The 27,621-nt window shown below is 52.2% G+C and overlaps 1 protein-coding gene across 1 annotated transcript in view; it reads left to right on the plus strand.

Moving 5' to 3' along the window:
• The first annotated feature begins 5,699 nt into the window (after window positions 1-5,699).
• Window positions 5,700-27,621, plus strand: part of SLC25A10 (solute carrier family 25 member 10) — a 36,842-nt gene continuing 14,920 nt past the window's right edge. Inside the window, exons 1-4 of the mRNA XM_078618494.1 lie at window positions 5,700-6,367; window positions 23,152-23,271; window positions 25,146-25,257; window positions 26,581-26,629. Coding sequence (XP_078474620.1) covers window positions 6,272-6,367; window positions 23,152-23,271; window positions 25,146-25,257; window positions 26,581-26,629 — 377 coding nt within the window. The 5' untranslated portion in view covers window positions 5,700-6,271. The remainder of the gene's footprint in view (window positions 6,368-23,151; window positions 23,272-25,145; window positions 25,258-26,580; window positions 26,630-27,621) is intronic.

Here is a 27,621-nt window from a genome sequence, read left to right on the forward strand (position 1 = left end):
TCCCTTCCTCCAATGACCTCTGTTCGCTAAAGTAGATGGCGACCAAATTTCGATTTAAAGCTTTCGTGACTGCAGGGATTCATATTCTTGGTTCTTGCGGTAAAGTTACGTAGAAGGGAAATAATGAAATGAAAAAAATAAAACAATAAAATTCTCACGACGTTTCGATTGCAACACAAGCAATCAACATCAGGTGTGAAAACCACGACAATAATTTTTTTTTAAAAGTGTATCGGGATCACCACCACCGTCATCATCATCACGCCATCGGCATCATCACCACCAACCACCACCATCGCAGTGAAGATCACCATTGCCAGCATTACCATCGCCACCGCTTTCACATCTCCACGCGCTCTGTAACACGATCGATTCACACCTTAGGTTAAGCTACAGTAAGTAGTAGGAATGAAATCTCGATCACAAGTAATAAAACAATATTCTTCTTTCGCCTCGACTGTGTCCTGAATTAAATTTTAAATCAGCATTTATCCGTGCGTCTCGACGCAGAGCAGCGCAGAACAATAAATTGTTGTACTGCACTGCTGGGCTCCCGTGTCTATGCTCCCAGCCTCGGGTCGCCACCTTTGCCACAGAAAACACAAATCCGGAGACGTCTCTCTCTGAGTCGGCACCCGGTCTGCAGTCGCCACTGTGATGACGTTCACCGCGGCAACACCGCGAACAGATCTCGGTAACCCAATCAACTCCTGTCACCGCTGCGCACACGGTGAGTGGGTGCGTGGTGGAGTGAGTGGGTGGGTGGGTGAGTGGGTGGGTGAGTGGGTGGGTGAGTGAGTGGGTGAGTGGGAGGGTGAGTGGGAGGGTGAGTGGGAGGGTGAGTGGGAGGGTGAGTGGGAGGGTGAGTGGGAGGGTGAGTGGGAGGGTGAGTGGGGAGATGTTAACTACCTCGCCTGGTATGCAGGACGTCGTGGGTTCGATCCCGACCCTGGCGCCTGCTGTGTATTTGGTCAACAAAAAAAACATTTTTTTCTGGCCTGGATTTTTGCAGCTGTTTTAGACTAATTTCAGGGTGCTGATTACAAATCTGATCTCAGATTTGCTCTATCACATCTCATTCTTATGCTATCGGCATACCCCATTTTCATTGATTGTACCCGAAATTAACTCTGTCACCTATGATTGCAAGTTGTTGCGAGTCAGTGACTGCTTTAGTGTGTATTTGTGTATTATTATAATGTTTGCATGGTGTACAGTCTGGAAAGTACCCACATGGCAAATTTCACGATTGTTGCATGTCGGGAAGTACGTTAAACAATTTGAACAGACACGCATAATCACAACTTTGCCATTTTATATATATGGAGATATACTGTGTATATATATGATGCACACGCCCGTCAGGAGGCGCACGGACACTCAATGACAAATGGTCAAATCGGCGAGTACACGCTGCGTCTTGATTTGAAGCTTTCGTGACTGCAAGGTTTTTTTGGGTGAAGTCACGAAGGTGAAATAAAATATATTTTTTATAAAAAATGTTTTAATCATTTATTGTTCTTTTATTATTATTTTTTTACCTACGTGACTTTACCGAAAAAAATCTAATAACGTGTAAACTAAATTCTCACTTAATACAGTAAATTCAGCTGTGACGGTCCCACCTGATGACGGAGACATGTGTTGCTTCCGAAACGTCGTGATTTATTATTTTATTTCTATTACTATTTCTATCATTAATTATTATTTATTTGTATTATTTATTTTTTTACCTACGTGACTTTACCGAAAAAACCTAAGAGTATGAATCCTTGCAGTCACGAAAGCTTCAAATCTAGAATTAATGTATAAACTCTTTGGTTCTTTCTGTAAAGTCACTTAGTTAGAAATCAAATAAATCACGACGTTTTGATTGCAACGGGTTTCTATAACCTCTTGTCATGACAGCTCTCTCTCTCCCACTTCAGCAATTTTTTCTTGCCGTGCTTTTCCCACCTGATGATGATTGCTTGTGTTGCGATTTAATTTATTTCTAAATAAGTGACTTTATCGAAAGAACCAAAGAGTTTACACGCTATTAGTTTTTTTTCGGTAAAGTGACTTCGGTAAAAAAATATTAATAATAAAATAAAATAATAATCATAATACATGATAAATTTTAAAAAAATACCTACGTGACTTTAACGTAAAAAACCTAAGAGAATGAAGCGTTGCAGTCACGAAAGCTTCAAATCTAGAATTATTTTCCACGCTGCGCGTACGGTCTGCCCACGTGGATGCGTTCCGCCCTCTGCTGGATTCCGCTGTAGACATTCTTAGATGCGTGTGGTCACGCAGAGGTCGCAGCCGGGTACCCGATACCCGTACCCTACCCGATACCCGGCTACCCGTATTACCCGGCCGGGTACAGGTACCCGTTTGCGACCCTGGTGCGGCCGGGTACGGGTAGGCCGTGACTCACTGGTGAGTAACCGTTTGTCACTCATTTCCCAACGTCTTGTCTCTTCTCACAATTCAAGTTCCTAGAATCAACCCACCCGCGCCTGCAACATGTGTTCATCCCAGAGGTCGCAATCGGGTACCTGATACCCGTACCCGTTACCCGGCCGGGTGCGGGTAGCCGGGTATCGGGTAGGGTACGGGTACCCGTTTGCGACCCTGGTGCGGCCGGGTACGGGTAAGGAATCAAAACCCGTTTGCGACCTCTGGTGTAATGGGGCATTCTGCGTGCACGTTGAACTTCCTTCAACCGTGCTAATCCAAGTTGTTCATGGGGTAGGGGGGAGGCAGGCAAGCATGTGAACGATGAATCGATTATATCTATCCTTGGGCTCACAGCAAGGGGTGGACTTAGGCGCGCGTTGGCTGACACACTGCAAATAGACTCACATTGCACGTAGACTCACACTGCTTAGACCAGGGGTCGGCAACCAAAATAACAAGAAGAGCCATTTCTTTCCAATTCGGTACAAAATTCAGTATTTCAAGAGCCGCAATGCATCTGAGTACATACTGTACATACGTACATATCGTCAAGAAGCAGCCCGCAAAGAGCCGCATGCGGCTCCGGAGCCGTAGGTTGCCGACCCCTGGCTTAGACTAACACTGCCCATAGACTAACACTGCCCATAGACTAACACTGCCCATAGACTAACACTGCCCATAGACTAACACTGCCCATAGACTAACACTGCCCATAGACTAATACTGCCCATAGACTAACACTGCCCATAGACTAACACTGCCCATAGACTAACACTGCCCATAGACTAACACTGCCCATAGACTAACACTGCCCATAGACTAACACTGCCCATAGACTAACACTGCCCATAGACTAATACTGCCCATAGACTAACACTGCCCATAGACTAACACTGCCCATAGACTAACACTGCCCATAGACTAACACTGCCCATAGACTAATACTGCCCATAGACTAACACTGCCCATAGACTAACACTGCCCATAGACTAATACTGCCCATAGACTAACACTGCCCATAGACTAACACTGCCCATAGACTAATACTGCCCATAGACTAACACTACCCATAGACTAACACTACCCATAGACTAACACTACCCATAGACTAACACTACCCATAGACTAACACTGCCCATCATAGAGTAACACTGTCCATAGACTAACACTACCCATAGACTCAACACTGCACATAGACTAACACTACCCATCATAGACTCAACACTGCACATAGGCTAACAACGCTGGCATTCCATATGGAGCATTGGAGTGCTGTAACGTATCTCCTGTATTTTTGTTAATTCTGATTAGAAATAGCTGATCACTTCACGTGGTATCAGTTGAAGTCTTCCAAGAACGTCATCCCATGCCTGTCAACCCCTAATCAGTGCCCTACATTATCACAGACCAATCCAGACCTTATTAGTAATCCCGTGTCCCCTTATGAATCTCAACGTTCATCCTACAAAATCCCATCACGAGGGAGAATCACAAACAATAAGACACATTGTTGTTTTGTGCTAGATTTGAAGCTTTCGTGACTGTAAGGATTCATACTCGTAGGTTTTTTCGGTAAAGTCACGTAGGTAAAAAATAAATAATAAAATAATAATAGAAATAATATAAATAAAATAGTTAGTTTATTTCTATTATTATTTCTAATATTTTTATTATTTAATTTTTCGATTATTAATTTTTACCTACGTGACTTTACCGAAAAAACCTAAGAGTGTTGTTGTTGTTGTTGCCAGTATTGAAACGGCTGTACGCCGTACGGACCTGAAAACTCAATTTCCCTGCACAAGACTACGGCTGAAATGTATGGGGCCGTCCATAAATGACGTCACGCACCTAGGGGGGGGGGGGGGGTCAGACATTTGTGACGATGTGTGACGAGGGGGGGGGGGGTTTGAGAAATGTGACGTCACATCAAAATGCGCAACTTTAAATAAATATACGATTGTTATAACAACACTAATTGTTAACACTCCTACAACATCAGAGTGTAGCGCCACATTAAATACGCACTACAATGACAATAGTTTAAAGCGATTTGAAGCATGTTTTATTTTCAAAATGGAAATATAGTTTTGGGGGGGGGGGGGGGGGCAGAGCTTTGTGACGTCATATTTGAGGGGGGGGGGGGGTCTGACTTTTTGTGACGCCGTGAGACGAGGGGGGGGGGGTCAAAAATCGTCTAAAATCGCGTGACGTCATTTATGGACGGTCCCAATGGGTGGACAGGTTTGTGACCCCGACTTAAACTGATCATTCCCAGTATTAACCGAAACGGAACTCGCATCGACCGGGCTGCAACCAATCGATTAATCGAATCCTGCCCCTGCAATTATAGCGCCACCGATAATCGATTAATCGAATCCTGCCCCTGCAATTATAGCGCCACCGATAATCGATTAATCGAACCCTGTCGCCCGTAATAATTCTACCAATTTAATCGATCGTGTTATAACCAATCGCTTATCCCGGAATCGTTATTCGTAACGATCGCTTCACCAAAAATCGAACAATAGAATCGTTTCGATTTAAAGCTTTCGTGACTGCAGGGATTCATCTTTTTGGTTCTTTCGATAAAGTCACGTAGAATGGAAATAATAAAATAAAAAAAATAAAGCATAATAAAATAATATAACAAAATAATGTTTTCTTATTATTATTTTATTATTTACATTCTACGTGACTTTACCGAAAGAACCAAGAAGAAAATAGAATCGTTGCCCGCCATAATCGACTCATCGAATCGTAACTCTAAATAATCGACAGCTGCCCAATCGCAGGGCTCTTGAGTGACGGGCGAGGTCGCCCCGCCCCCCACGCCACCCGGCGTGACGTCACGCACAGCTGATCGTGCCCGGCGGGAGAGAGAGGGGGGGAGGTGCATTTTCTCCGTCACGTGACGGCACGTGACCAGGAAGTAGCGAGGAGGCGGGGACCACGTGGCACCACACGCCACGTGGCCCCGCCTCTCATCGTTAGCGCGCCGAGAGAGTGAGCGGATGAGTGTGGGGAGGAGAGAGGGCAGGAGAGAGGGGAGGAGAGAGGAGAGAGGGGAGGAGAGAGGGCAGGAGAGGACAGGGGAGAGAAGAGAGGACATGATATAGGAGGAGGAGGGGGTAGGAGAGAGAGGAGAGAGAGAGAGGTGTGGGGGGTGTCGCCCCGCTCCCGCTTGCTCGGTTCGACGGCTCCTCCTCCTCCTCTCCTCGCTCTTTTTGGCAGCGGTCAGAGCGCGTCTCTCTGTCAGTCTCCGGTCATCAGCAGTAGTAGCAGCAGCAGCAGCAAGAGCGGTGGTGGTAGTGGTGAGCGAGCGAGCGAGGCGGAGGAGGCGTGAGAGGAGTGCACGTCCGTCGTAACAGCGGGAGTTTAAAGAAAGTCATCACTCGCATCGTCAGCAGCGAGGGCATTAGAGGCAGCAGTGCGAGCAGCAGCAGCAGTAACACGCGGTGGCAAGAATCACTTTCAAGCAAGCAGCAGTATCAGAAGCGTCAGCAATAGCGGCGGCAGCAGCAGCAGCCACAGAATCAACACTAGCAGCAGTAGCATCAGTACGAGCAGCATCAGCAGACGAGGCAGCAGCAGCAGCAGCAGAATCAGCACTATCATCAGCACGAGCAGCAGCAGCACTAGCAAGTAGCAGCAGCAGCAGCAGCCACAGCAGAACCAGCTCGAGTAACAGCAGCAGCATCATCAGCACAAGTAGCATCAGCACAAGCAGCATCAGCACTAGCAGCAGTATCATCTACAGCAGAACCAGCACTAGTAACAGCAGCATCATCAGCACAAGCAGCAGCATCAGCAGCAGCATCTCGGAATGGGGGGCGACTCGAGGCGCGTGTCTCGCTGGTATTTTGGGGGTCTCGCCTCTGCGGGCGCGGCCTGCTGCACGCACCCCCTGGACCTGATCAAGGTGAGCCCCCCCCTCCCCCCGGCACGCGGACACAGTGTTGGTGTACGCTGTACGGTGCTTTTTCTGCAATATTTTGCTGTCTTTTCTTGGATTTTCTGTTTGCGCGTAGTCACTACAAGATGTTTTCTTGTTCATGTTTTAGTTTTCTTCTTCTTCTTGGTTCTGTCGGTAAAGTCACGTAGAAGTGAAGTAATAAAATAATAAAAATAAAACATAATAAAATAAGAAAAGTAAAACATAATAAAACAATAAAAATGAAACATAATAAAATAATAAAAATTAAACATAATAAAATAATAAAAATAAAACATAATAAAATAATTCTCACGACGTTTCGGCCACAACGCAAGCAGCCGTCCTCAGGTGAAGACCAGGTCTTTCGGGGAAAGCAGCGTCTTTGTTTGTTGCAGTTGCACCCGATTCAAGAGCCGAATGGCTCACAGGGGCTATATACCTAATACATGAAACTTGAAACAATGCGGATGCGGCAGCTGCAGCAGCAGCAGCAGCTTCAGATGCGGCAGCTACATCTCGCATCACCGTGACTCTGCAAACGCACGAGGATGATGATGAGTGATGGGGGTGACCCCCCCCCCTACCTCCAACCCTCGAGTCGCGTGGGTGCGTTGTCCGACGGTCCTGTCCAGCAGCGTGCCCGTGTGTCCTGTCTGGTGGGACCGTCCTATCTCATGGTGTTGGGTGTCCTGTATGAATGAGTGTTGGGTGTCTCCTGTATGAATGAGTGTTGGGTGTTCTGTATGAGTGAGTGATGGGTGTCCTGTATGAGTGAGTGATGGGTGTCCTGTATGAGTGAGTGATGGGTGTTCTGTATGAGTAAGTGTTGGGTGTCCTGTATGAGTGTTGGGTGTTCTGTATGAGTGAGTGTTGGGTGTTCTGTATATGTGAGTGGTGTGTCTCCTGTATGAATGAGTGCCGTGTGACCTGTATGAGTAAATGCTCGGTGTCCTGTATGAATGAGTGTTGGGTGTCCTGTATGAGTGAGTGCCGGGTGTCATGTATTAGTAAGTGTTGGGTGTCCTGTATGAATGGGTACTGGGTGTCATCTATGAATGAGTGGTGTCCCCTGTATCTATGAGTGCTGGGTGTCCTGTATGTATGGGTACTGGGTGTCCTGTATTAGTAAGTGCTGGGTGTTCTGTATGAGTGAGTGATGGGTGTTCTGTATGAGTGCTGGGTGTCCTGTATGAGTGAGTGATGTGTGTTCTGTATGAATGAGTGGTGGGTGTCATGTATTAGTAAGTGTTGGGTGTCCTGTATGAATGAGTGGTGGGTGTTCTGTATGAGTGAGTGATGGGTGTCCTGTATGAGTGAGTGGTGGGTGTCCTGTATGAGTGAGTGATGGGTGTCCTGTATTAGTAAGCGTTGGGTGTCCTGTATGAGTGAGTGATGGGTGTTCTGTATGAGTGAGTGATGGGTGTCCTGTATTAGTGAGTGATGGGTGTCCTGTATTAGTAAGCGTTGGGTGTCCTGTATGAGTGAGTGATGGGTGTTCTGTATGAGTGAGTGATGGGTGTCCTGTATGAGTGAGTGATGGGTGTCCTGTATGAATGAGTGGTGTGTCTCCTGTATCTATGAGTGGTGTTTCTCCTGTATGAGTGAGTGGTGTTTCTCCTGTATGAGTGAGTGGTGGGTGTCCTGTATGAGTGAGTGGTGGGTGTCCTGTATGAGTGAGTGGTGGGTGTCCTGTATGAGTGAGTGCTGGGTGTCCTGTATGGATGAGTGGTGTGTCTCCTGTATCTATGAGTGCCGTATTCAAGGCTGCCTGTGAATGTAAACACGGCCGTGTTCACGTAAACACCGCTGACTCTGACCTCAGCTGACCTCACCCGCATTGACCCGCTGCTTGTTGTGTGTCCTTGTGTCGGAGACGGCTGCTTTCGAGGGCCGCATTGTCCAGAGTGTCCCCCTCGTGTGTGTGTCCAGAGTGAGTGTGTGTGTGTCCCTAGTGTGTGTGTGTGTGTTTCGAGTGTGTGTGTCCAGAGTGTGTGTGTCCAGAGTGTGTGTGTCTCTAGTGTGTGTGTGTCTCTAGTGTGTGTGTGTCTCTAGTGTGTGTGTGTCCCTCGTGTTTGTGTGTCCAGAGTGTGTGTGTGTCCAGAGTGTGTGTGTGTGTGTGTGTCCAGAGTGTGTGTGTGTGTGTCCAGAGTGTGTGTGTGTGTCCAGAGTGTGTGTGTGTGTCCAGAGTGTGTGTGTGTGTCCAGAGTGTGTGTGTGTGTCCAGAGTGTGTGTGTGTGTGTCCAGAGTGTGTGTGTGTGTCCAGAGTGTGTGTGTGTGTGTCCAGAGTGTGTGTGTGTCCAGAGTGTGTGTGTGTCCCTAGTGTGTGTGTGTGTCCAGAGTGTGTGTGTGTCTCGTGTGTGTGTGTCCAGAGTGTGTGTGTGTGTCCAGAGTGTGTGTGTCCAGAGTGTGTGTGTGTGTGTGTCCCTCGTGTGTGTGTCCAGAGTGTGTGTGTCCAGAGTGTGTGTGTCCAGAGTGTGTGTGTATGTCCCTCGTGTGTGTGTGTGTCCAGAGTGTGTGTGTCCAGAGTGAGTGTGTGTGTCCCTCGTGTGTGTGTCCCTCGTGTGTGTGTGTGTGTCCAGAGTGTGTGTGTCCCTCGTGTGTGTGTGTGTCCAGAGTGTGTGTGTGTCTCGTGTGTGTGTGTCCAGAGTGTGTGTGTGTGTGTGTCCAGAGTGTGTGTCCTCGTGTGTGGGTGTGTCCAGAGTGTGTGTGTGTCTCGTGTGTGTGTGTCCAGAGTGTGTGTGTCCCTAGTGAGAGTTCTCCCTGTGTGTGTGTATGCATCTGTGTGTGTTTCCCCTGTACGTGTGTCCTTGTGTGTGTGTGTGTTCCACCTGTGTGTGTGTGTTCTATCTGTGTGTGTGTCCTTGTGTGTGTGTCTGTGTGTGTTTGTGTACCCTATGTGTCCCACTGCCAGGCCTTGTGTGTGTGTCTGTGTGTCCCACTGTGTGTATTTGTTCTCCACTGTCCATGTCCCACTTGGTCTGTGTCCCTATGTGTGTGGGGAGCGGTAGTGTAGCGGTTAGCGCGCTGCGCTACAAACCCGGTGACCCGAGTTCGATTCCCACTCACGGCACAACAACGGTGGCGATTATTTGAACCGGTCCTGAGCCTCCCCTAGGTCGACTCAGCCTCAAAGGAGTACCTGGTGCAGTGTGTAAACATCGCCAATGGGGAGACAAAGGCGGTTGGGCGTGGTGCTGGCCACCCACCCCCTCGTGTGCCGTTCCGGCCGTCATAGGTGCTCGCTAACAGCACTTGCCCCTACGGTTTTTTAAGGCTATAGGGGGGATAGTTGGGGGGGGAGGGGTATGGTGGTGCTGGATAAAAGTTATTAATTTCTAGATGTTTTTTAAGGCTATAGGGGGGATCGTTGGGTTGTATGGTGGTGCTGGTAAAAGTTATTAATTTCTAGATGTTTTTTAAGGCTATAGGGGGGGATCGTTGGGAGGTATGGTGGTGCTGGTGAAAGTTATTAATTTCTAGATGTTTTTTAAGGCTATAGGGGGGATCGTTGGGGTGTATGGTGGTGCTGGTAAAAGTGATTAATTTCTAGATGTTTGTTAAGGATATAGGGGGGATCGTTGGGGGTGGGGGGGGTATGGTGGTGCTTGTAAAAGTTATTAATTTCTAGATGTTTGTCAAGACTATACGGGGGGATCGTGGGGGTGTATGGTGGTGCTGGTAAAAGTTATTAATTTCCAGATGTTCATTTTGCTTGCACTCTCCTGTGCTAACCGCGTCTGTTTGCCAGCGTGGGGAGCGGTAGGGGTAGTGGTTTAGCTCCGCTGCCCTACGCACCGGGCGAACCGAGTTCGATTCCCGCTCACGGCCAACATCAGTGACGACAAATTTGGCCGGGCGTGGTGCTGGCCACCCACCCCCTCGTGTGCCGTGCCGGCCTTCATAGGCGCTGCCACTCGCTAACTTTCTGTTGCGGCTATACGGGGGATGTCTGCCTTTCGTGTGTACACTAACAGCACTTGCCCCCTCCAGCCTGTGCATGCCGTATGGGGCGAGGGTCTTCGTGTGAATTCATACTCGTAGTTCTTTCGGTAAAGTCACGTAGGTAAAAATTTTTAATTAAAATTAATAAAAATAAAATAATAAACTCACGACGTTTCGGAGGCAGCTCAAGTCTCCGTCATCAGGTGGGACCGTCACAGCCAGATTCGCTGCAGCAGCAAATCTGGCTTTTTATTAATTTTAATTTCATTTTTTTTCCTGCGTGACTTTACCGAAAGACCTAAGAGTATGAATCCTTGCAGTCACGAAAGTTTCAAATCTTGGTGTGAACTCCGCGTCTCTTGGGTTGGACCGCGTGCCGCCAGGCAATCGTCACGCCACACGCCACACACGCCACACACGCCGCGCGCCCGCTGCTACCCCCCGCCTCTGCCATCACGCCACTGTGGGAAGAGCGTGCCAACCCCGCCGCGGGGCAGAGGTCGCAAACGGGTTTTGATTCCTTACCCGTACCCGTACCCTGCCGCACCAGGGTCGCAAATGGGTACCCGTACCCGTACCCGGCCGGGTACGGGTTCCTGTTCCCTACCCGTACCCTACCCGAAATGAGTGACAAACGGTTACTCAGCAGTGACTCACGGCCTACCCGTACCCGGCCGCACCAGGGTCGCAAACGGCTACCCGTACCCGTACCCGGCCGGGTACGGGTAGCCGGGTATCGGGTAGGGTACGGGTATCGGGTACCCGGTTGCGACCTCTGCCGCGGGGCAAAGTCGCGTGCTCGTTGTCATGCGTTCCAGTGATTTTCGCGAGCGTTCTCTTCGCGCGCGGAGGGATCCCGCGGGTTAATCTCTCTGGCCGCTGATCGTTTTCAGAATCGGTTATTGATCCCTCCACCTCCGTATCCCCCCCAGGAATAGATCCTGGCCGAAGCTACGAATTGGGCCCCCCCCCCCCCCCCCCATGAGATTTGTTTTTCAACAAGAGTGGATGAAAGAGCAACGACACTTGATTTGGAGCTTTCATTGTAAAGTCACTTGGAAAGAAATCGAATTAAATGATACAATACGACGTTTTGATTGCAACACACAAGCAGTCCGTCATCAGGTACGAATGGACGTGTCTGTGTTTTGTGTCTCTCTCTCTCAAGTTTAGCGATCTTTGGAAGCACGTGATCAACCAGGTAGGGTGTTGACTGTGATGGTAGCCAACTCTCTGTGTTGTATTGCATTATATTTCTAAGTTTACTAGGTTTGATAATTGTTTTTTTTTACCCTTTTATCTGGCAACAAAACTGACAGTTCTGACAGTCATACTTTTTCTGGCAAATGAGGTTCCAATTTGTTTACTAGGTTTGTTTTCTCATTCATTCGCACCTGATGATAATGCCGATTGCTCGTGTTGCAATCGACACGTCGTATGCTATTATTTAATTTAGTTTCTTTCTACGTGACTTTACCGAAAGAACCAAAAAGTAACAACGGCACTTATTTAAAACGCGGTTGGAATTAATTTTCGCGACCAATCCTTTCTCGTAGCACTCCCCGCTTCCTGGGATGTTTACAGGGCGCTTCAAAAAAATGTGAACACAGTCTGAGAATTTGCAACGATACCACGATAAATGTGGCTGCCTCCAGGCTCTGGAGACCACCTGGAGAAGATTCCAGGCACGCGTTGACAACGATGGCGAACGAGTGTCGGAAAGACAGCTGTCTTTCCGACAGACCTGTTCTTCACCTGAAGACGGCTGCTTGCGTTGTGGCCGAAACGTCGTGAGAATTATTTGATTTTGTTTTATTTTTATTATTTTATTATTTCCCTTCTACGTGACTTTACCGAAAGAACCAAGAAGATGAATCCCTGCAGTCACGAAAGCTTTAAATCGAAAATTTTTTGAAGCTATTAGCGTAACATTTGTTATCATGTTACAGTGTATTATCCGTTATTTTGCCATTGAAAACGATAGTGCCATGTAAGTGTTAACATGTTTGTGTAGCACCCTGTTTTTCACTCGCGACGCATCAGTTATCTTGCCAAGGGGTAACTACGATGGAGCTGGTAGTGGGGCCGCACTTTGACGAAGAGCTCCACGTGACCCCCACGTGACCCCCACGTGACCCCCACGTGACCCCCTAGTGAGCTCCACGTGTGCCCCAGGTGAGCCTCAGGTGAGCCCCAGGTGAGCGTGCTGACGGCAGCGTGAGTGTGCGGAATATCTCGCACTGACGGGTATTTGTAAATCCCGGATCGCGCCGGTACAGGTGAGCCCAGGTGAGGCGTCCCCAGGGCGCAGGGAGGGAGGGAGTGGGGCGGTGGGGGAAGGCCAGGTGGGGGGTCATGGGAGTTCACCTGTCAGCGTGAGCCAGAGGTCGCAATCGGGTACCTGATACCCGTACCCTACCCGATACCCGACTACCCGTACCCAGGTACGGGTACGGGTACCCGTTTGCGACCCTGGTGCGGCCGGGTACGGGTAGGCCGTGAGTCAATGGTGAGTCACTGTTTGTCACTCATTTCCCAACGTCTTGTCTCTTCTCACAATTCAAGTTTCTAGAATCAACCCACCCGCGCAATCGGGTACCCGTACCCTACCCGGCCGGGTACGGGTAGGGTACAAGTACCCGATTGCTACCCTGGTGCGGCCGGGTACGGGTAAGGAATCAAAACTTGTTTGCGATCTCTGCCATGAGCCTCTCCCAGCCACCCTGTGGCCCGGTAGGTGGTGGAACTCGTGAGCACGCAGGCGGTGCAACTGCAACGGGTCCGCACGTGACATTGGAGGGGGCGGGGCGTAGGGCGGTAATTGGACAGGGGGGGTCCCCATTTAATTGATTGCACCAGAGCCCTTGCCAACCACGTGACCCCAAGGGTCTCTGTGTGAGTCTATGGGTCTCTGTGTGAGTCTATGGGTCTCTGTGTGAGTCTATGGGTCTCTATGTGAGTCTATGGGTTCTCTGTGTGAGTCTATGGGTTCTCTGTGTGAGTCTATGGGTCTCTGTGTGTGTCTATGGGTCTCTGTGTGAGTCTATGGGTCTCTGTGTGAGTCTGTGTCTCTATGTGAGTCTATGGGTCTCTGTGTGAGTCGATGGGTCTCTGTGTGAGTCGATGGGTCTCTGTATGAGTCGATGGGTCTCTGTGTGAGTCTATGGGTCTCTGTGTGAGTCTATGGGTTCTCTGTGGGAGTCTATGGGTCTCTGTGTGAGTCTATGGGTCTCTGTGTGAGTCGATGGGTCACTGTGTGAGTCTATGGGTTCTCTGTGTGAGTCTATGGGTCTCTGTGTGAGTCTATGGATCTCTATGTGAGTCTATGGGTCTCTGTGTGAGTCTATGGGTCTCTGTGTGAGTCTATGGGTCTCTGTGTGAGTCTATGGGTCTCTATGTGAGTCTATGGGTCTCTATGTGAGTCTATGGGTTCTCTGTGTGAGTCTATGGGTTCTCTGTGTGAGTCTATGGGTCTCTGTGTGAGTCTATGGGTCTCTGTGTGAGTCTATGGGTCTCTGTGTGAGTCTGTGTCTCTATGTGAGTCGATGGGTCTCTGTGTGAGTCGATGGGTCTCTGTCTGAGTCGATGGGTCTCTGTGTGAGTCGATGGGTCTCTGTGTGAGTCTATGGGTCTCTGTGTGAGTCTATGGGCCTCTGTGTGAGTCTGTGGGTCTCTGTGTGAGTCTGTGGGTCTCTGGGTATCTGTGTGAGTCTGTGGGTCTCTGTGTGAGTCTGTGGGTCTCTGTGTGAGTCTGTGGGTCTCTGTGTGAGTCTATGGGTCTCTGTGTGAGTCGATGGGTTCTCTGTGTGAGTCTATGGGTCTCTGTGTGAGTCTATGGGTCTCTGTGTGAGTCTATGGGTCTCTGTGTGAGTCGATGGGTCTCTGTGTGAGGCTATGGGTCTCTGTGTGAGTCCATGGGTCTCTTTGTGAGTCGATGGGTCTCTTTGTGAGTCTATGGGTCTCTGTGTGAGTCTATGGGTCTCTGTGTGAGTCTATGAGTCTCAGCGTGAGTCTATGGGTCTCTGCGTGAGTCTATGGGTCTCTGTGCGAGTCTATGGGTCTCTGTACGAGTCTATGGGTCTCTGTGCGAGTCTATGGGCCTCTGTGTGAGTCTGTGGGTCTCTGTGTGAGTTTGTGGGTCTCTGGGTATCTGTGTGAGTCTGTGGGTCTCTGTGTGAGTCTGTGGGTCTCTGTGTGAGTCTGTGGGTCTCTGTGTGAGTCTATGAGTCTCAGTGTGAGTCTATGGGTCTCTGTGTGAGTCTATGGGTCTCTGTGTGAGTCTATGGGTCTCTGTGTGAGTCTATGGGTCTCTGTTTGAGTCTATGGGTCTCTGCGTGAGTCTATGGGTCTCTGTGTGAGTCTATGGGTCTCTGTGTGAGTCTATGGGTCTCTGTGTGAGTCTATGGGTCTCTGTGTGAGTCTGTGGGTCTCTGTGTGAGTCTGTGGGTCTCTGTGTGAGTCTATGGGCCTCTGTGTGAGTCTATGGGTCTCTGTGTGAGTCTATGGGTCTCTGTGTGAGTCTATGGGTCTTTGTGTGAGTCTATGGGTCTCTGTGTGAGTCTATGGGTCTCTGTGTGAGTCTATGGGTCTCTGTGTGAGTCTATGGGTCTCTGTGTGAGTATATGGGTCTCTGTGTGAGTCTATGGGTCTCTGTGTGAGTATATGGGTCTCTGTGTGAGTCTATGGGTCTCTGTGTGAGTCTATGGGTCTCTGTGTGAGTCTATGGGTCTCTGTGTGAGTCTATGGGTCTCTGTGTGAGTCTATGGGTCTCTGTGTGAGTATATGGGTCTCTGTGTGAGTCTATGGGTCTCTGCGTGAGTATATGGGTCTCTGTGTGAGTCTATGGGTCTCTGTGTGAGTCTATGGGTCTCTGTGTGAGTCTATGGGTCTCTGTGTGAGTATATGGGTCTCTGTGTGAGTCTATGGGTCTCTGTGTGAGTCTATGGGTCTCTGTGTGAGTCTATGGGTCTCTGTGTGAGTCTATGGGTCTCTGTGTGAGTCTATGGGTCTCTGTGTGAGTATATGGGTCTCTGTGTGAGTATATGGGTCTCTGTGTGAGTATATGGGTCTCTGTGTGAGTCTATGGGTCTCTGTGTGAGTCTATGGGTCTCTGTGTGAGTCTATGGGTCTCTGTGTGAGTCTATGTGTCTCTATGTGAGTCTATGGGTCTCTATGTGAGTCTATGGGTTCTCTGTGTGAGTCTATGGGTTCTCTGTGTGAGTCTATGGGTCTCTGTGTGAGTCTATGGGTCTCTGTGTGAGTCTATGGGTCCCTGTGTGAGTCTATGGGTCTCTGTGTGAGTCTATGGGTCTCTGTGTGAGTCTGTGTCTCTATGTGAGTCTATGGGTCTCTGTGTGAGTCGATGGGTCTCTGTCTGAGTCGATGGGTCTCTGTATGAGTCGATGGGTCTCTGTGTGAGTCTATGGGTCTCTGTGTGAGTCTATGGGCCTCTGTGTGAGTCTGTGGGTCTCTGTGTGAGTCTGTGGGTCTCTGGGTATCTGTGTGAGTCTGTGGGTCTCTGTGTGAGTCTGTGGGTCTCTGTGTGAGTCTGTGGGTCTCTGTGTGAGTCTATGGGTTTCTGTGTGAGTCTATGGGTCTCTGTGTGAGTCGATGGGTTCTCTGTGTGAGTCTATGGGTCTCTGTGTGAGTCTATGGGTCTCTTTGTGAGTCTATGGGTCTCTGTGTGAGTCGATGGGTCTCTGTGTTAGGCTATGGGTCTCTGTGTGAGTCTATGGGTCTCTGTGTGAGTCTATGAGTCTCAGCGTGAGTCTATGGGTCTCTACGTGAGTCTATGGGTCTCTGTGCGAGTCTATGGGTCTCTGTGCGAGTCTATGGGTCTCTGTGTGAGTCTATGGGCCTCTGTGTGAGTCTGTGGGTCTCTGTGTGAGTTTGTGGGTCTCTGGGTATCTGTGTGAGTCTGTGGGTCTCTGTGTGAGTCTGTGGGTCTCTGTGTGAGTCTATGAGTCTCAGCGTGAGTCTATGGGTCTCTGTGTGAGTCTATGGGTCTCTGTGTGAGTCTATGGGTCTCTGTGTGAGTCTATGGGTCTCTGTTTGAGTCTATGGGTCTCTGCGTGAGTCTATGGGTCTCTGTGTGAGTCTATGGGTCTCTGTGTGAGTCTATGGGTCTCTGTGTGAGTCTGTGGGTCTCTGTGTGAGTATGTGGGTCTCTGTGTGAGTCTATGGGCCTCTGTGTGAGTCTATGGGTCTCTGTGTGAGTCTATGGGTCTCTGTGTGAGTCTATGGGTCTTTGTGTGAGTATGTGGGTCTCTGTGTGAGTCTATGGGCCTCTGTGTGAGTCTATGGGTCTCTGTGTGAGTCTATGGGTCTCTGTGTGAGTCTATGGGTCTCTGTGTGAGTCTATGGGTCTCTGTGTGAGTCTATGGGTCTCTATGTGAGTATATGGGTCTCTGTGTGAGTCTATGGGTCTCTGTGTGAGTCTATGGGTCTCTGTGTGAGTCTATGGGTCTCTGTGTGAGTATATGGGTCTCTGTGTGAGTCTATGGGTCTCTGTGTGAGTCTATGGGTCTCTGTGTGAGTATATGGGTCTCTGTGTGAGTCTATGGGTCTCTGTGTGAGTCTATGGGTCTCTGTGTGAGTCTGTGGGTCTCTGTGTGAGTCTGTGGGTCTCTGGGTATCTGTGTGAGTCTGTGGGTCTCTGTGTGAGTCTGTGGGTCTCTGTGTGAGTCTGTGGGTCTCTGTGTGAGTCTATGGGTTTCTGTGTGAGTCTATGGGTCTCTGTGTGAGTCGATGGGTTCTCTGTGTGAGTCTATGGGTCTCTGTGTGAGTCTATGGGTCTCTTTGTGAGTCTATGGGTCTCTGTGTGAGTCGATGGGTCTCTGTGTTAGGCTATGGGTCTCTGTGTGAGTCTATGGGTCTCTGTGTGAGTCTATGAGTCTCAGCGTGAGTCTATGGGTCTCTACGTGAGTCTATGGGTCTCTGTGCGAGTCTATGGGTCTCTGTGCGAGTCTATGGGTCTCTGTGTGAGTCTATGGGCCTCTGTGTGAGTCTGTGGGTCTCTGTGTGAGTTTGTGGGTCTCTGGGTATCTGTGTGAGTCTGTGGGTCTCTGTGTGAGTCTGTGGGTCTCTGTGTGAGTCTGTGGGTCTCTGTGTGAGTCTATGAGTCTCAGCGTGAGTCTATGGGTCTCTGTGTGAGTCTATGGGTCTCTGTGTGAGTCTATGGGTCTCTGTGTGAGTCTATGGGTCTCTGTTTGAGTCTATGGGTCTCTGCGTGAGTCTATGGGTCTCTGTGTGAGTCTATGGGTCTCTGTGTGAGTCTATGGGTCTCTGTGTGAGTCTGTGGGTCTCTGTGTGAGTCTGTGGGTCTCTGTGTGAGTCTATGGGCCTCTGTGTGAGTCTATGAGTCTCAGCGTGAGTCTATGGGTCTCTGTGTGAGTCTATGGGTCTCTGTGTGAGTCTATGGGTCTCTGTGTGAGTCTATGGGTCTCTGTTTGAGTCTATGGGTCTCTGCGTGAGTCTATGGGTCTCTGTGTGAGTCTATGGGTCTCTGTGTGAGTCTATGGGTCTCTGTGTGAGTCTGTGGGTCTCTGTGTGAGTATGTGGGTCTCTGTGTGAGTCTATGGGTCTCTGTGTGAGTCTATGGGTCTCTGTGTGAGTCTATGGGTCTCTGTGTGAGTATATGGGTCTCTGTGTGAGTCTATGGGTCTCTGTGTGAGTCTATGGGCCTCTGTGTGAGTCTATGGGTCTCTGTGTGAGTCTATGGGTCTCTGTGTGAGTCTATGGGTCTCTGTGTGAGTCTATGGGTCTCTGTGTGAGTCTATGGGTCTCTATGTGAGTATATGGGTCTCTGTGTGAGTCTATGGGTCTCTGTGTGAGTCTATGGGTCTCTGTGTGAGTCTATGGGTCTCTGTGTGAGTATATGGGTCTCTGTGTGAGTATATGGGTCTCTGTGTGAGTCTATGGGTCTCTGTGTGAGTCTATGGGTCTCTGTGTGAGTCTATGGGTCTCTGTGTGAGTCTATGGGTCTCTGTGTGAGTATATGGGTCTCTGTGTGAGTATATGGGTCTCTGTGTGAGTCTATGGGTCTCTGTGTGAGTATATGGGTCTCTGTGTGAGTATATGGGTCTCTGTGTGAGTCTATGGGTCTCTGTGTGAGTATATGGGTCTCTGTGTGAGTCTATGGGTCTCTGTGTGAGTATATGGGTCTCTGTGTGAGTATATGGGTCTCTGTGTGAGTCTATGGGTCTCTGTGTGAGTATATGGGTCTCTGTGTGAGTATATGGGTCTCTGTGTGAGTCTATGGGTCTCTGCGTGAGTCTATGGGTCTCTGCGTGAGTATATGGGTCTCTGTGTGAGTATATGGGTCTCTGTGTGAGTCTATGGGTCTCTGTGTGAGTCTATGGGTCTCTGCGTGAGTCTATGGGTCTCTGTGTGAGTATATGGGTCTCTGTGTGAGTATATGGGTCTCTGTGTGAGTATATGGGTCTCTGTGTGAGTCTATGGGTCTCTGTGTGAGTCTATGGGTCTCTGCGTGAGTATATGGGTCTCTGTGTGAGTCTATGGGTCTCTAGATGCACCACGGTGGAGAGATCTTGACTCCCTGGTCTGCTTTACAGGAGGTTGTGGGTTCAATACCGACCCTGACGCCCGCTGTATATTTGGAGTCTGCCCGTCTCTCGCCCTCTCTCTCCCCGTGGTCGTGTGGATTTTTCTCAGCGTCTCCCCTCCGCCTTTTCCCCGCCGCATTTAGAATCAACACGGCGCGTTCAGGGCTGTTTGGCCGCGATAAATATTCACGTAATGATAAGCCCCTGCGCTGAGCAATCATTTGCGATAGTCCAAGGTCACTTCTGAAAAAGACCCGTACCGCAGCTCAGCGGCACCTTCCCATGGTAAAATGAATCTAGTGATGTTTCTCTATTCGGTGACGCTATCCCACCCTCGCGTGACCCCACTCGGTGTGCCCTCCCGTTCGACCGCGTGCCTCTGACATTCATCGCCCACGCGCGACGCCGCCGCCGCCGCCACTGTGGGAACGTGCCAGCCCGCACGGGGAAAAAGTCGCGTCTTTATCATCCGTTCAACGACTGTACAAACTTTCTCCGCTTCGCGGAGGGATCCCACGCGTTGACCTCTGACCGCGAGGGCGCAGACGATCGATTTCAGAAATCGATCGTCTGACTCCCTCCCAAAGTCGGGCAGTCCCCTCTCCCGGGGTTGTACTTTGGTGGAGGCATTCAAACCGTGCCACGGCAAGCGCCGACTGCTGATTCGTCAGCCGATGCCGACCCTTGACCCCCCCAAAGGTTTTGGGGATCTGTCTGTGAGTCTGGAGGGGTTTCTCTGGGGGTCTTTGTGGGTCTTGGGGTGTGTAAACCTGTGGGTTTCTCTGGATTTGGGGGCCTTTCTGTGAGTCTTGGGGTCTCTCTGTGAGTCTTGGGGTCTCGCTATGAACCTGGCAGTCTCTGTGGGGGTCTGTCTTGTGAGTCTGCGGGTCTCTGTGGATCTGTGGGTCTCTATGTGAGTCTGTGAGTCTCTATGAGAGTCTGTGGGTCTCTATGTGAGTCTGTGGGTCTCTATGTGAGTCTGTGGGTCGCTATGTGAGTCTGTGGGTCTGTATGTGAGTCTGTGGGTCTCTGTGTGAGTCTGTGGGTCTCTATGTGAGTCTGTGGGTCTCTATGTGAGCCTGTGGGTCTCTATGTGAGTCTGTGGGTCTCTATGAGAGTCTCTGGGTCTCTGTGGGTCTGAGGGTCTCTATGTGAGTCTGTGGGTCTCTTGTGGGTCTGAGGGTCTCTCTGTGGATCTGTGGGTCTCTATGTGAGTCTGTGGGTCTCTATGTGAGTCTGCGGGTCGCTATGTGAGTCTGTGGGTCTGTATGTGAGTCTGTGGGTCTCTATGTGAGTTTGTTGGTCTCTATCAGAGTCTGTGGCTCTCTGTGTGAGTCTGTGGGTCTGTATGTGAGTCTGTGGGTCTCTATGAGAGTCTGTGGGTCTCTATGTGAGTCAGTGGGTCTCTATGTGCGTCTGTGGGTCTCTGTGGGTCTCTGTGTGAGTCTGTGGGTCTTTGTGAGTCTGGGTTTCTATGCGAGTCTGTGGGTCTCTATGCGAGTATGTGGGTCTCTATGAGAGTCTGTGGGTCTCTATGTGAGTCAGTGGTTCTCTGTGTGAGTCTGTGGGTCTCTATGAGAGTCTGTGGGTCTCTATGTGAGTCAGTGGTTCTCTGTGTGAGTCTATGGGTCTCTGTGTGAATTTGTTGGTCTCTGTGAGAGTTTGTGGGTCTCTGTGTGAGTCTGTGGGTCTCTATGTGAGTCTGTGGGTCTCTGAGAGTATGTGGGTCTCTATGAGAGTCTGTGGGTCTCTGTGATAGTCTCTGGGTCTCTGTGTGAGTCTGTGGGTCTCTATGAGAGTCTGTGGCTCTCTGTGTGAGTCTGTGTGTCTCTATGTGAGCTTGTTGGTCTCTATGTGAGTCTGTGGCAACACTCATCGAGTGTACAGGCTCCTTGCCAAGCACACTAAGCCACCGGCGTGCTTACAGCAAAAAATCATTTAATAAATCTGCGTGAAGCTTTGAGTGTGACCCACAGCGCGGTGCCGGCCACCCACGCCCTCGTGTGCCGTGGCGATCGGAAGATTCGCCCCAACAATCTGTTAATGCTACACGGGGGATATTTTGGCGGGGCGGGGGGTGGGGCTTAGTAATGCATTTCCAGCTTTTTGGTTCTTTCGGTAAAGTCACGTAGAAGGGAAGTAATAAAATAATACAAATTAAACATAATAAAATAATTCTCACGACGTTTCGGCCACAACGCAAGCAGCCGTCCTCAGGTGAAGAACAGGTCTGTGTCCAGCTGTTGAGTGTGGTTGCGTTGCCCCCTGCTACACTCGGCGTGCCCCCCCGCCCGGCTCTCACCCCGGCACGGCGTCACTGCTGTTGGCGAGCTTCTCAGATGGGGACCAGACCGGGCGCATTCCATGCCATCTGGTCAAGGGCCATTGTGAAATGAGCCTTCTGCCTGGGCGAGGCTCTGCTGTAAGCGGAGCGATGGCAGGGGTGGTGCGATGGTAGGGGTGGTGTGATGGTAGGGGTGGTGCGGTGGTAGGGGTGGTGTGGTGGTAGGGGTGGTGCGGTGGTAGGGGTGGTGTGGTGGTAGGGGTGGTGCGGTGGTAGGGGTGGTGTGGTGGTAGGGGTGGTGCGATGGTAGGGGTGGTGTGGATGGCAGGGGTGGTGTGGTGATAGGGGTGGTGTGGATGGTAGGGGTGGTGTGATGGTAGGGGTGGTGTGGATGGTAGGGGTGGTGTGGTGATAGGGGTGGTGTGGTGGTAGGGGTGGTGTGATGGTAGGGGTGGTGCGGGTGGCAGGGGTGGTGCGATGGTAGGGGTGGTGTGGATGGCAGGGGTGGTGTGGTGATAGGGGTGGTGTGGATGGTAGGGGTGGTGTGATGGTAGGGGTGGTGTGGATGGTAGGGGTGGTGTGGTGATAGGGGTGGTGTGGTGGTAGGGGTGGTGTGATGGTAGGGGTGGTGTGATGGTAGGGGTGGTGTGATGGTAGGGGTGGTGCGCTGGCACTGAGTGTTGAGCTGCTTCGCAGGGAGGTGACGAGTGCTCCGTTGCCCAGGAATCTCCGCCAGCCTGGCCCCACCCCCCGCGCGACCGTCTTCAGAATAACTAAATAAGTAAGCGCACACCTTGACTTAAAGCTTTCGTGACTGCAGGAATTCATATTATTGGTTCTTTCGGTAAAAGTCACGTAAATAGAAAACCAAAGAATCTAAACTAAAAGTGGAAAAAAACCCGCGACGTTTCGATCTCGACACAAGCGCCCTGATGAAGACCGCTTGTGCTGCGATCGAAACGTCGTGTTTATTTATTATTTTTTTTGTTTTCTATTTACGCGACTTTTACCGAGTGAACCAAGAATATGAGTATTATGAATATTTGTAACTCCACGCGGCGCGCTTTTCGTGAAATTGGAACGGGCGCGTGGGAAACCGTCGTGCAAGCGGTCAAGGCGGCGCAGCCACAGTTGCCCAAGCTCTGTCGGCCTACGTTGGGGTCGTTTGTCCAACGCCGTTGAACGAGCATTTGGAGATGCGGGGAGGAAACCGGAGTGCGCGGAGAAAACCCGCCACGCGAGTTGGGGAGTTGGGGGGCGGGGTGGGGGGCGTGGGGGGCGGGGTGTGGGGCGTGGGAGGCTGAACAAAGGAATCTTGGCGGTAGCTCTGTGAGATCCGCTTCTGTGCGCCGTTTCACTCATAAGACGGGGGGAGGGGGGGGGGGATTGAGTAGCATTTGACCCTTCGGTTGACCCTGCGGTTGACCCTGTGGGTGAGTAGAGGTTGACCCAGCGGTTGACCCTCTGAGTGAGTTGCGGTTGACCCTGTGGGTGAGTAGCGATTGACCCTGTGGGTGAGTAGCGGTTGACCCTGCGTTTGACCCTGTGGGTGAGTATCGATTGACCCTGCGGTTGACCCTGCGGTTGACCCTGTGGGTGAGTAGCCGTTGACCCTGCGGTTGACCCTCTGAGTGAGTTGCGATTGACCCTGTGGGTGAGTAGCCGTTGACCCTGCGGTTGACCCTCTGAGTGAGTTGCGATTGACCCTGTGGGTGAGTAGCGGTTGACCCTGCGGTTGACCCAGCGGTTGACCCTGCGGTTGACCCAGCGGTTGACCCTGTGGGTGAGTAGCGGTTGACCCTGCGCTTGACCCAGTGGTTGACCCTGTGGGTGAGTAGCGGTTGACCCTGCGGTTGACCCAGCGGTTAAGCCTATGGGTGAGTAGCGGTTGACCCTGCGGTTGACCCTCTGAGTGAGTAGCGGTTGACCCTGTGGGTGAGTAGCGGTTGACCCTGCGGTTGACCCGGTGTTGCCCCCAGGTCCACCTGCAGACGCAGCAGGAGGTGCGCATGCGCATGAGCTCCATGGCGGTGCACGTGGTGAGGACGCAGGGCGTGCTGGCTCTCTACAACGGACTGAGTGCGTCGCTGTGCCGCCAGGTACCACCGGCTCACCGCTGCCGCGACCCCAAATCCTGACCCTGAACTTTGACCCTGAATCTTGACCCTGAATCGTGACCCTGAATTGTGACCCCGGAATCGTGACCCCGAATCGTAACCCCGAATTTTGACCTTGAATCGTGACCCTGACCCTGAACCTTGACCCTGAACCTTGACCCTGAACCTTGACTCCGAATCGTGACCCTGAATCGTGACCCTGAATCCTGCCCTTGAATCCTGACCTTCGAATCGTCCGATCGAACTATAGCCATCCCACGCCCCCCCTCCCCGCCCGGCCCCCCATTTTGCCCATCATCTTTACCCCCCCCCCTCCCGCCCCTCGGCGCGGGTCCTGCCCATCCGCACGTGGCCCACCAACCCCGGCTCGCTGCGCCGGGGTGACGCCCACCCCCGCCGGTTGCGTAACCGTTGCGTAAGCGACCGCCACTGGAACACGACCGCCGATGTCGCGAGACGGTGACGGGGGGGCCCACCCAGGGGGGGCCCACCCACCCCACCGCCCCCTTGGCTGTCGGCCAAAGGGGGTGGTGTGGGGTGGGGTGGAGGGTTGTGGTGGGTTGTGGCGTGCGTCCGTAATTAATGAAGTGGTTTGGTGGAGGAGTTGGGGGGTTGTGATGGGGGGAAGTTTGTTGGCACCGGGTCGAGGAGAGAGGGAGTGCCGGGGATTAGCCCCGCGGGGATTTCGCGCGAGCACGGGGACGCTCAGCCGCGTGGTGCGAGATGTTAACTACCTCGCCTGGTGTGCAGGAGGTCGTGGGTTCGATCCCGACCCCTGACGCCTGCTGCTGTAAATTTGGAGTTTGCGTGTCTCTCTCTCTCATCATCATCATCATGGTGGCGAGATGTTGGCTACCTCGCCTGGGGTACAGGAGGTCGTGGGTTTGATCCCGACCCCTGACGCCTGCTGCTGTATATTTGGAGTTTGCGTCTCTCTCTCTCTCCGTGGTCGCGTGGGTTTTTCTCCCGGTCCTCCGGTTTTTCCCCTCCACATTTAGAATCAACGTCACGCGTCCAGTATTTGGCTGCGATAAATTTCCACGCGATGACAATGGCACTTCGATGAGTTACCATTTGTGGCCAGGTCGCTTCTGAAAAAATTAACCCGTAAAAACAAAGTTTTTCACTATAAATCCTTTATATGCGTGGCGGCTAGAGTCTTCTCGTCCTCTGGCTTGAGATGGCTGCCACCTATAGGTCAGATGATTGCCTGCCACCATTAAGCAATTGGTAATTCAATATTATTATTTTTTTCCAAAAAAGTGTAAAATTTTGGGAAAATTTTTTCACGAACATTCATTGTCACGCACAACGAGTTTGTGTGGAAAATGTCAGCTCGATTGGATCACGGGAAGTGGGTTAAAAAACGACCGAAAGATTTGCACGGTCGTAAGCGCGCAAGCAAGCAAGTGAACTTAATATAAAGGATTTAAAAATAGCTACATAGCTGAGTAGGCTTTACCTGGTAAAATCAAAAAAATAGTTTCGTTTTAGTGTGGTGTGTTCTAACCACTACACCACCACCGCTCCCCTCCCCCCATGTCCATTATTGTGGGGAGCGGGAGTGGAGCTGAGTCACCGGGTTCGTAGCACGAGTTCGATTCCCACTCACGGCCAACATCGCGGATGATTATTTGAACCGGTCCCTGCGCTTCCCCCGAGGTCGGATTCGGCCTCAATTGAGTACCTGGTGCGGTGGGTAAAACGTCGTCAGTGGGGAGACAAAGGCGGCCGGGCATGATTTTGGCCAGCCACCCCCGTCGTGTCCCTTCGTAGGTGCCCGCTGATCGTGGAACAGCACTCGCCCCGACAGTCAGTTGAGGCTACACGGGGGACCTTTGTCTCTGTGCGCGCAGCTCACCTACTCGCTGGCCAGGTTCGCGATCTACGAGCGAGCGCGCGAGTTCGTGGGGAGGGACGGTCGGAACCCCCCCTTCCACACCAAGGTGTTCATCGGCGCCCTCGGGGGTGAGAGCGCCACTCGCCAAACTCGCCAACTGCTCACTCGCTCGCTCACTCGCTCGCCTGCCCGCTCACCTCGCTCACCTCACTCACTCGCGTGCCCGCTCACTCGGCGCCCGCACCGCCCGCCCGCCCGCCCCGCTCACCCACCCACTCACTCGCTCGCTCACTCACTCACTCGCTCGCCTGCCCGCTCACTCGCTCACTCACTCACTTGCGTGCCCGCTCACCTCGGCCGCCCGCCCGCCCGCTCACCCACCCACCACTCACTCGCTCGCTCACTCACTCACTTGCTCGCTCGCTCGGCTGCCCGCCCGCTCACTCACCCACCCATTCGCTCGCTCACTCACTCACTCACGTGCCCGCTCACTCGGCCGCCTGCCCGCTCACTCACCCACCCATTCGCTCGCTCACTCGCCTGCCCGCTCGCTCGCCTGCCCGCTCGCTTGCTCCCTCACCTGCCCGCTCACTCGTCCGCCAGCCCGTTCACTCACCCACCCGCTAACTCGCTCACTCACTCACTCACTTGCCCGCGCACTTGTCTACTCCCTCACCCGCTCACCTACCCGCTCACCCACCTGCTCACCTACCCGCTCACTCGCCCGCCCGCTCACTCGCCCGCCCGCTCACTCGCCCGCCCCGCTCACTCGCTCGCCCGCTCACTTGTCCACTCTCTCACCCGCTCACCTACCCGCTCACCCACCCGCTCACCTACCCCGCTCACCTACCCGCTCACTCGCCCGCCCGCTCACTCGCCCGCCTGCTCACTCGCCCGCCTGCTCACCTCGCTCGCCCCGCTCACACTCGTCCACTCCCTCACCCGCTCACCCACCCGCTCACCCACCTGCTCACTCACCCACTCACCAAACTCACCTTCCCACTCAACTGCTCACCCACCCCACTCGCTCAACTCATCCTCCCGATCACCCGCTCAACTCATCCGCTCGCTCACCCAATCACCAAACTCACCCACTCACTCACCCCCTCACCCACCAACTCACACAGCCACACACCCACTCACTCACCCAGCCACTCGCTCGCCCACTCATTTGCTAGCTCGCTCACCAAACTCACTCACCCACCCACCCACCAGCTCACTCACTCACTCACTCACCCGCTCGCTCACCTGCTCGCTCACTTATTCACCCACCCTCACTCATTCACTCACCAAACTCACTCACCCACCCACCCACCAGCTCACTCACTCACTCACTCACCCGCTCGCTCACCTGCTCGCTCACTTATTCACCCACCCTCACTCATTCACTCACCAAACTCACTCACCCTCTCGCTCACCCTGCTGCTGTGGCTCGTGTGTCCGCACTGCAGGCTTCAGTGGGGGCCTCATCGGCACGCCGGCTGACTTGGTGAACGTACGGTGAGTCCACAGCCTTGGCTCGGGGTGAGCGAGGGGGCGGCTAAACGAGCGAGTGGGCGAGTGAGCGGGCGAGTGAGTGGGCGAGTGAGTGGGTGAGTGGGCGAGTGAGCGAGCGAGTGAGTGGGTGAGCGGGCGAGTGAGTGGGCGAGTGAACGAGCGAGTGAGTGGGTAAGTGGGCGAGTGAGCGAGCGAGTGAGTGGGTGAGTGGACGAGTGAGCGAGCGGGTGAGTGGGCGAGTGAGTGGGTGAGTGGGCGAGTGAGCGAGCGGGTGAGTGGGCGAGTGGGCGAGCGAGCGAGCGGGTGAGTGGGCGGGCGGGCGGGCGAGCAAGCGAGCGAGTGGGCGAGCGGGTGAGGGGGTTGAGTGGATGAGTGTGTTTGTGGGTGGAGGAGTGAGTGGGTGGGTGAGTGAGTGATTGGTTATGTGGGCGAGTGGATGAATGAGTGGGTCGGTGGGTGAGTGAGTAAGCGGGTGAGCGGCTGAGTGAATGGGTGATTTCGTAAGTGAGAGGTTTCATGAGTGGGTGAGCAAGTAGGTTGGTGAGCGAGTGAGTGCGTGAGTGAGTAGGTTGGTGACCGAGTGAGTAGGTTGGTGACCGAGTGAGTAGGTGGGTAAGCGAGTAGGTTGGTGAGCGAGTGAGCGAGGGAGTAGGTGAGTGAATAGGTTGGTAAGCGAGTGCTTGAGTGAAAAGTTTGGTGTGCGAGTAGGGTGGTGAGCGAGTGAGTCAGTGGGTGAGCGAATAGGTTGGTGAGCGAGTGACTGGGTGAGCGAGTAAGTTGATGTGTGGGAGAGTAGGTTGCTGAGTGAGTGGGTGAGCGAGTGAGTGGGTGACAGTAGGTTGGTGGGGTGTTTCACTCGGCTGTGTATGGGGGAGCGGTAGTGCAGTGGTCACCGCACTGTGCTGCAGACACGGTGGCCCCAATCGGATTCCCACTCACGGCCAACATCGGTGGGCATTTTCTTAACCATTCCCTGGGCTTCATGGGTGCTGGTC

Source organism: Lampetra planeri, chromosome 58 (genome assembly GCF_965212315.1).
Source record: "Lampetra planeri chromosome 58, kcLamPlan1.2.h2, whole genome shotgun sequence".
Classification (NCBI taxonomy): Eukaryota; Metazoa; Chordata; class Hyperoartia; order Petromyzontiformes; family Petromyzontidae; genus Lampetra; species Lampetra planeri.